The 9,093-nt window shown below is 47.9% G+C and overlaps 1 protein-coding gene across 1 annotated transcript; it reads right to left on the bottom strand.

Annotated features, from left to right (window-relative positions):
• Positions 1-6: 6 nt before the first annotated feature.
• On the bottom strand, positions 7-9,033 carry PIF1 (PIF1 5'-to-3' DNA helicase). The gene is made up of 12 exons (XM_017824762.1): positions 8,548-9,033; positions 8,348-8,459; positions 8,151-8,276; positions 7,902-8,055; positions 7,244-7,358; positions 7,063-7,169; positions 6,521-6,660; positions 5,765-5,871; positions 5,121-5,208; positions 4,434-4,579; positions 3,250-3,441; positions 7-2,914 (listed from the first exon to the last, which is right to left on the bottom strand). The coding sequence occupies exons 1-12, from the start codon at positions 9,031-9,033 to the stop codon at positions 2,858-2,860; spliced, it is 1,830 nt and encodes a 609-aa protein (XP_017680251.1). The 3' UTR covers positions 7-2,857.
• Positions 9,034-9,093: the final 60 nt, after the last annotated feature.

Here is a 9,093-nt window from a genome sequence, read left to right as displayed (position 1 = left end):
AAGGGGAGCCATGACAGAGCCTGACAGCTCAGATTTGTCCTGGCTGCTTCTTTTCTGATTTAAACAGCAGCCTCCAGACCCAGCCCCCCTCCCTACATCTGCTTTAGCTGGAAGTAAGAACATCCAAAATTTACACAGACGGACCCCTTTTGGCCTCAGAACAGCTGCCAGCCCTTCAAAAGCCACCACTATTCTGTTCCCACAGTTCCATCATTGAGAAGGCAACCACAATATTTCATGTATATTTAATACTAACATGAAATATTGATTAGCCTTTCCAGCTTTAAGTTCCGTTTAGCATTTTATCTCAAACCTCAGTTTGGCACCAAAAAAACCGCCATACAACTGGAAAGATTTCAGTCCCTAAATCCAGGAAAACTACAGTCAAGTGAGTTGCTTCTTAAAATCACAATTAGAAGTTTATTTGCATAATCACCCCTCTTACACTCTAAATTATCTTTTCATTGCAGCAATACAGGAACTTTTTAAGAGATGTTAAAGGATTTGAGCCTGCATTATCTCATCACTCTTATGCAACCTGTCAGTAAATTAATGTATTGTGTATGACTGGACATGCCTGGCATATCCTTCCTAGCTGTCTACCCCAAGAGTAAAACCCACTGACATTCTGGGCATTTCAGATCCCACAACTCAACCTCCACTGCAACACAAAGCCCTCATACTGCAGCATCTCATCTCTAAAAAGAGTGCAAACTGGACCCAGCCCAGCTCCCTGACCAAGCATACAGGCTTTAAGGCTACCCCTTGGGCATCCCTGCCTGCCTGGACAGCCTTGCCCTGATGATGAGGGTACCCACAGCCTCTGCCACCTGCACAAGGGACTTGGGGGGTGGACAAAAGCAAAAACTCAACCCACACAAAGGTGGAGGATGCACATTGAGGCACAGCTGGAATTACACAGGAGGCATGAGTGGCACAGCACAGATTCTGTGCCAGGGCACCTACTGCAGAACAGCAGCATGAGGAAAGAGCAAGAGTGCTTCAAGATGGGGACACAGCAGCTGGGGGAACAAGAGGTGTCCAAGGAAAGGCTAGAGCCAGCCTGCTACACCTGCACCCCCTGTGTCCTACCACAGGAGGAAGGGGCTGAACCTGAGCACACCGTGCTCATGGGCACCCCACCTGGGTACTGGCACTGTCAGTTGGGGGACACAGCCTGCAACAGAGTCAGGCCCTCACCCAGCTCTAGTGGAAGCTCTGGAAGCTGCAGGCCAAACAATCACACCTCAGTGCTCATCCGCACCAGAAATGATGCTTTAGTGTGCCAGCACCCTCCTTGCCGGGCGTGTGGGCAGGGAGAAGTTAATCTTCAGTTTCTCCCCAAGGTAGACAAACAGCTTACAACCAGCTCAAAGAATTGGGATGTGTTGTTTAAAAAAAATAATTTAAAAAGTTTACAGCTTGCAGTGTGAGGGGGAAAGGGCTTGTCTTCCACAGGCTCCAGCTACTTCCTCCACTCACCACCAGACTTCTTTGAAGAAACAATGTGCTGATACATTAAGAGCCCCTCTGAATAATAGTCACACTTCTGTCTTCTACTATGACTCCCTCCAAAACTCTACCTTTCAAGCCCAGAAAAAAAACTCAACCCCCACTTAAAATATGCATTTTGAAATCCTATTAAAACTGTTCTCTGCTATATTAACCACTGGCTAATCAACATCCTTTCCTAGCTTTAAGGAGAGCAGCTGCCAAGAAGTGACCTTCAACTCACTCACACAGCAGAGGTTTTGTTAGAGACATAACCCTGCAAGAGATGAGTTCCAGCTGAATGTTATGTCATGTTTTAAGATGTTAAACATTTTAAAATATACAAGTCACTTAAGCTTTAAACAAAGTGCTAAAATACAAAGACCAAAGCTTTTCCTTAATTAAGACAGTATATTAGTTCTGCTTATCTCTGCTTTTGCTGAAACAGGTGACATTACAGCTCACTTCACATGTCCATAGCCATTATTCCCTATTTCACACTAAATTTCCACCTTATTAGTCAGACAGGTTTTTTCCAGGGGCAATTTTCATTTGAGCAAGCCTCATGTTTAAACAAGAGGAACTCTCACCAGTACCCATCTTCTCCCTAATGGAGTAACAGAACTTCACAATTCTTGTAGTTCCATAGTTACAGGTATAAGATGTAGGAATTCCTCCTGTCTTTAAACAGTGCTGGTTCATCTCAGAGGGTTAAAAAAATAAAAATCACATCTTATGCAACAGACTAATAAAAACGCTACATATCAGCATAACAAGCAATATGTAACTGGCAGTTCTGCTTGTGGAGGAAGTTTTGCAAAGCCTCCTGGTGTCAAGCATCTGGAACACCTCAGCATGCTGTAAAGTAATAGCCCAGCTCCTTGCTTGCAGAAGAATCAAGTGTGTATTCCAGATACTTAGCACTGCTTTCCCTTGTGTCAGCAGCTCCTGTGAACAGGTCCAATCCATCCAGACACCTTCCATCTCACAACAGTGGTATACTTGAAGAAAGGGACACAAGTTTCAGTCTATATATGTGGAGGATTAAATGCAACTAGGCAGGCAGGATAGAACCATAGGAAAGTCCTTCAGGAACATCCTTGTTCAGTCATTTTGTTAGCTAGAGTTGCATCTGTGACACAGAAGTGCTTACTTAGGTCTGTGGGCTCAGAAGGGGGCTGCAGAAGCCTTCCAAATTCCAGAGGCACAAGGTGGGGATACTTCTATATATCCAGAGTCAGCTGAACGAAGCAAACAGCTAAAAAAATTCCTTTGACTTTACCTGTGTTATCAAATATACTCAATAGCAAGATCACTGCATCTCAGCTGTCTGTGCTGACACTTCACAGAAACCAGGAGAGCATTATCAGCTGCCTTTCACATTCTCCTTCTCATCAGCATCTGAAGAGGTGTGTAGTGAATCCTTTGGGGAGAAAGAAGAAATAAAAGAAAAAATGGAACAGATTTCTTTTGTGCCCACTTCCCCTTCATTCCTTACTGCAAGAGGAAGACCAAAGAATCCCAACCTATCCTTTCACCCACAGGGCCAGGTAGTGTTGTACAATCCCAAAACTACTGTAGATATTTTACCACCAAGAGCTGCCCTGCCACATGCTCTCTCTGCAGTTTCATCTCTCCTACCACTACAAGTTTTAATTTGAATGGTCTTGCTTAGGAAGAAAAAGAAGCATCTCAGGGCCAACATCTCTCATCTTGGTAGCACAAAGCAGGCTTTGCTAGCATGAAGTTTTTCTTTACCTGGATTAAAAGCTGATGACGCCTCAGCTGTCTATAGAACTGCAGCACAGAAGGATCAGCTCTCACTACTTTTGGGTCAAAATCCAGAACACGGAGACCTGCAAGGCTACGGGCTCGGGAGAGGGCTACGTAAGCCTGCCCACTTTCAAAGACACGAGACAGGGAGATTTCCACACAATCTAAAGACATGCCCTGCCAAAGACATAGAGAACTTTGTTACAGAACAAACAAACAAGAACACTGTGCTGTACCAACGCTAACCTGTGAGTCTGTCAAAGGTACCGTTCTTGGTGTAAGGGCTTGATTAAAAAAAAAGAAAAACACAAAGAAGTCTTTTGTTTTACCGTGTAACTGATTAAAAGATGAGAATCAGAAAGGAAAGGCAGTTTCCTACTGTCAGTAAATTGCTAGCAGATAGTAGAATCCACTAACTAACTCCAGAGAACCTCTTGTTGCATGAAACTCCATAAATCCCATCTAATCAACACAGCAGGGAAAGAAATCCTACTGGTTTCACTCCTAGTAGTTAACTAGAGCAGTCACCATTCTCAAGCAGTCCTCAGGCAGATCAGAGAGTTGGGTTAGGCCTGTCTGCAGGGCTGTCCTGGGCACAGCAGAATTTACAGCCTGCCCTGGTTTAAACAGTGGCACAGGAACAATAAGCAGTGGCATGGGAACAAACTCACACGTTTCCAAGACCAGTATTTATCAAAGTGTATGAAGTCTTCTGGAAGGGAAGGAACTTTGAGAAAGTTACACTGTTACATTGAAAAAAACCAAACACACACCACCAAAGAGCGAGTCCAGCCCAAAGAGCACAGCTGTGGCTCTGGCAGCTGCCTCAGTTATACTGCAAACCTCAGGGTCTCTAGTGCTGATGACTCTCAAGGAAACACTGCTCTCATCAGCTCACAATGGTAAATAATGCTACTTTATAGTCCAACACCAACTGTGCAGATGGCAGCACCCCATGGAAACTCCAGCAGTGTATCTAGTCCATCTGTGACCCTATAGGCAGGCATCATGAGCAGAAGAGGTGCAGCTAAACACACATATTCTGGAGTTCCCCCCCCAACAAGGGCCTTTCAGCTTTCCCTTCTGTTTTACCAGCAATGTAAGCTCACCCAGGAAATAAGGTTTATGATGGTGTGCAAGTCTTTAGACAGCTGTATAAGGACACCCACCTGACTCTTGTGAATGGAAATGGCCCATGCCAATTTTAAAGGCAGCTGTTGACGACTCAGGTGAACTCCTGACGGTCCTTTGAAGACCCATTTCTCCATTCTTATGACCTGTGTGACCCCACAGAGAAACCTAACCTTAGGCAGCCCTGTAGGAATGGGAGCAGGAGACAAACAGGGATGTATTCCTGACACTCAAAAGCCAGGAAGTCAGCAGCCTAAGAACACTTTTTCCCCCCCCTCCTAAACCAAACCTAAACCCACAGACAGTAAATAGCATGTACTGAAATGATGTTTGGCACCTACTTAAGGCAGGAGAATTAAAGTCAGGTAATTTATCAGCTGAGATGCAGAGAAAAATACACGTTGCAGGTAGCAGAACATTATTCTTTGAGAAAAAAACAAACAAAAACTTGCTTGAACAAAAGAAAACAGGAAATGCAAATGAGCACCCACATCTAGACAACACAGAAAAGCAAACACAAGAGGCCCATAGATAGCTACAGCTGATGCAGTGCATGACATCACAGCTGGTGAGAGCCCCAAGCCTGCAGAGATCTCCTCCCTGCTTTCCCTCTAATTATTCTTACCAGGCAGTAAACAAAGTTGAGAAGTCATCAGCCATCAATGAAAAATCTTTTTGTTATTTTTCCCCTCTCCCTTCAACAAGAGATCAAGAAGCTCACTTACCCTTCTGTTCACTTTCAAATCCTACAACAACGCCTCGTGCCCCGTTCACCAGCCCTTGAGACACATCCAGATTCTTTGCTAGCATCACCTACAGAGAAAAAGAAAAATCCTTCAGTGCACTGGGTTTACAGCCTGTTCAGCCACCTGCAGCTAAACTTCTTTCCAGGAAGCATAAGCACATCAGGCTGATATGACCACATCATCCTATCCTGCCTATTGCAGGAGAGAGCACCATCTCCAACTAAAATTATTTCACAGCCTTTCCTTCCTAGGATTCCCAGCTATTTTACAGCATTGAACACTTCACTTGAGCTGCTTCTGTCCACAGCTATGAGCTGCCTGTGCTCTCTGCTACTGAAAGCTTCTAAACCTGATTGGAAAAGTGTGTCAAAGTCACAGCAATCATCATTGTCCCCAAGACATGGACTGCACTCAAATCAAACTCGTTTTCTGTTTGGATAAGATTCCAAGCAGAGAAAATATAAAAGATTGGAATAGAATCTTCTGTTGGCCTGGCATAGACATTCTATATTGAATCTGCATTCTGTATATTAATCTACTCTATATATTTATCTGATATTCCTTTATTTTTCTTATACCATTTGATCTGCTGTTCTATCCCATGTGTATGTACGCATACTTACCTGAGCTCCAAGCTTCAGCTCAACTCTACCACCCACAGGACACTGAGCATCAATTAACTTCACTAGCATTGGGTCACTGTCCAGAGCCTCAAACGTGTGCACTTCTCCTGTTAAGGAAAGAAAGACATAACAAATTGCAGCTGTTGAACACATTATACACAGCATGGCAGGAGGCTCAGTATTTATTTCTAATAGAAATTCCTCTTTTAATATCCATTCTGCTCTGCTGCTAGGACATCTTCACACAAACCTTGTCACATCTAACAACAGAGAGCTCACTATTGCCTCTCTTCCCAACAGAATTTGCAGAGCATGAAAAGGCACAGGAATCAAAGGCCAGCAGTAAATAAGAACTGAGCAGCCAGCATTTTGAGCATATGACTAGTTTCATTTGCTGCCAACATCAGATCACTAAAGGAAGTATCCAGAAAATACTGCCAGAAAGGGAGGCAAAAATTGAGAAAGCCCTTAATAAGATGCTATAGAAAGAAAAAGCAGAGGTGTGGAGGCAATAAATGACCAACCCTGTTTCATAGCAATCAATGAGCTTGCTGTCTATTACACATCAAGAAGTGACACTGAATATTTAACAAAAAACCTGAATTTTTTCCCCAGGCAGCCGAACTCCAAGACACACAGCTTTGACTGGTGCTGCTGTGCATGACAGAACACTAGTTCTTCCTGACACCACAGTATCCCCACTGCATCCACTCAGAGCTCAGCCCCAGAGCCAGCAGTTTCCTCCAGGGAGTTCACCTGATAGCTGTTGCAAGCGTCTCTCATTAGTTATTTCGACATCATCTTTATGGGTGCAGAGCCGTGTAGCCAGGATCCCATCACGCTCAGACCTGTTGGTAGCTGTCTGCATCAGCTGCCTGGTAACCTCCTCTGTGCACCTGGTAACCAGGAAAAGGGAGTTATTCTTTAAAGTGATCAGGAACAGGTCTTGAGCAGCAGTAACCTTCACACAGCTGGATCTGCCTGCGCAAGCTGCAGGCCTCCAGAGAGGAAGACAGAGAAAGATATATAAAAGTTGGAGAACAGTGCCAGTGTGTGGGCCCTGGCCACTGCCAGCTCAGGATCCATTGAATTAACTCACAGAAATTAAGGAGGAACCCTAGAAAGTGTCCTTCCTAACCAGAGCAGGATATATGAAATCTGCCTACGTTAACTAAAGCTTTTATAGCTTTTTCCCCCAGCTACATATTCCTGATAGAGCTCAGAAAAGTGACAAACTGCTCTTTCTTCTGCTCCGTAGGTGGGGAGCAGAGATTACAAAGAGATAAGCTTCTCCTCACCTGCCTAAACGTATTGCACTCAGGAGTGAGACAAAGGTCTTGTCAGTCTGTCGCCGCACTTCAGTCAGCTCCATGTTTATGTGGATACATTTCCTCCAGCTTTTTGCCTGCAAAAATCATTCTCTGGTTAAGAAAGAGACAGACTTGAAGTATGAGAACGAGTTCAGGGGCAGTTTTGTACCTGGAAGCAGAACTTGGTTTCCTCATTAGCCTTGCAAACTGGAGGTAGCTGCAAGAAGTCCCCACAGATAATTAGCTGAATTCCCCCAAAAGGCTCATCCCGTTTTCTGACTGCCCTGAAAGAGATGGAAGAGAGAAGTTTTGAATGCCCTCCAGAACCTCGACATACTCAGATCTCAGAAGTTACTTGTTAATCTGTCGGGATATTCAAATATACACCACCTGCATTTAAAAGATGTTTATCCTCAGCTGAATCAGAAGAGCTCATACAATTAAGCAATGGTAAGACATTAAATTTGCTTTGCTTACCCACCCAGATGCCATTACCAGTCTTTCTTTGGTGGCTATTATGCTACAGCTGCTTCTCTCTGCAAGAGAGAACTTCTGGGAACAGCTGTATTCTGGACTCAGCTCTATAGACAGCACTTAGCTCAGGAGATGGAAAGAGCAACTAGAACAGCCACAGCTGTGAGTGAAGAGGGGACACAATCAAAACCTATCTCATGATAAAGATCTGCCCAGATGCTATGATTCCATGCTTCCTGGCAGTCCTATGCCAGCAGCTGCCTTGTATCAATTCACAAAACCCGAGGAAGGAAGCAGCCTGGAAATTTAGGAAAATTCATTTCAGTTAGTTGTTTGACCTGACGTTTGCTTACCTTGCCACGGCCTCCAGCCTGTCAAAGAACTTTCCATCTACCATTGAGATCTCATCAATGATCAGGTGCTGGCAGGCCAGCCAGTGCTGGCGCACCCCCGGCCTCTCCGCCAGCTGAATACACTGTTCCAGCGGTGCCTTCCCAGAGCCGATCCCTGGCAGGGGAGAAGAAAGCAAAGCTTTGGGAAGCTCCTGATTCATTGGGAAGGGAGTGAAAGCTCCCAGCCGCTCGCTGTCGGGCAGGCATTACCTGCAAAGGCATGGAGAGTGGTGCCACCGATGTGGCAAGCGGCCACTCCCGTGCTGGCTGTGGCATAGGTGACGTTCGGAGGGAGGGAGCCCACGATCCTCTTCAGCAGGAAGGACTTCCCAGTCCCTTCGAGGAGAGAGAAGCAACAGGTCAACAGCGAGGCCCGAGGGCTTTCCCCAGCGAGAGCCGCCGGGCGCCCTCACCTGCGCAGCCGGTGAAGAAGATGCTCTTCCCGCTCCGCACGGCTCCCAGCACCGCCTCCTGCTCCGCCGAGAGCCGCGCCGGGGGCCGCCTCTCGGCGCGGGGCACCTGCGGGACAGACAGACAGCGGTGCGCTGTGAGGGCAGCACCCGAATCCGGACCCGGTACCGGGGCCGCCCGTCTCCCCGGGACTCACCTCGGCGGGGCACTCCCCCCGCCCCTCCCCGCAGCCGCGGCGGGGGCCGGGGTTGCGCAGCAGGTCCCGCTCCTGCACCGGGCTGATCACGGCGAAGGACGCCGGCGGCCGCTCCAGCAGGCGCGGGGGACGCGCCGGGCCCCGCGACCCGGCGGCCACCTTGAGCCGCAGGAGGCGGAGGAAGCGGCGCAGCGCGTCCGGGGGGCAGTCGGAGAGCAGGACCTGCGCGCCGCCCGGCCCCACTCGCACCGCCGCCCGCCCCTCGCCCGCGAACCGCGTGAAGAGCCGCACGGCGTCCCCGCTCAGCACGAAGCTCAGCACTGCGGCCGCCGCGCCGCTGCCGCCCACCACCCGCAGCACGGGCTGGCGCAGCTCATTGCGGCCCAGCAGCACGGTGGCGTCCCGCAGGACGCGGCGGCGCGGGCCGCAGCCCCCCGGCAGCGGCTCCTCCACGGCCGCCGTGCAGCACAACTGCGCCGCCTCCATCGCCCCGCCGGCCGTTTGAACGTGCCGCGTGCGCCGCCGCCAATCGGCGCCCGGGGGATT

This window comes from Lepidothrix coronata, unplaced genomic scaffold, assembly GCF_001604755.1.
Source record: "Lepidothrix coronata isolate B3197 unplaced genomic scaffold, Lepidothrix_coronata-1.0 Scaffold112, whole genome shotgun sequence".
Classification (NCBI taxonomy): Eukaryota; Metazoa; Chordata; class Aves; order Passeriformes; family Pipridae; genus Lepidothrix; species Lepidothrix coronata.
The sequence above is the reverse complement of the archived record's forward strand: the minus strand, read 5'-3'. Positions and strand labels throughout refer to the sequence as shown.

Coding starts and splice junctions, on each gene's coding strand:
- PIF1 (XM_017824762.1), bottom strand. CDS start 9,033: ATGGAGGCGGCGCAGTTGTGCTGCACGGCGGCCGTGGAGGAGCCGCTG. Junction 7,359..7,901: donor AGGCTGGAGGCCGTGGCAAG/GTAAGCAAACGT, acceptor CATCTCTTTCAG/GGCAGTCAGAAAACGGGATG. Junction 4,580..5,120: donor ATTTGAAAGTGAACAGAAGG/GTAAGTGAGCTT, acceptor CCATTCCTACAG/GGCTGCCTAAGGTTAGGTTT.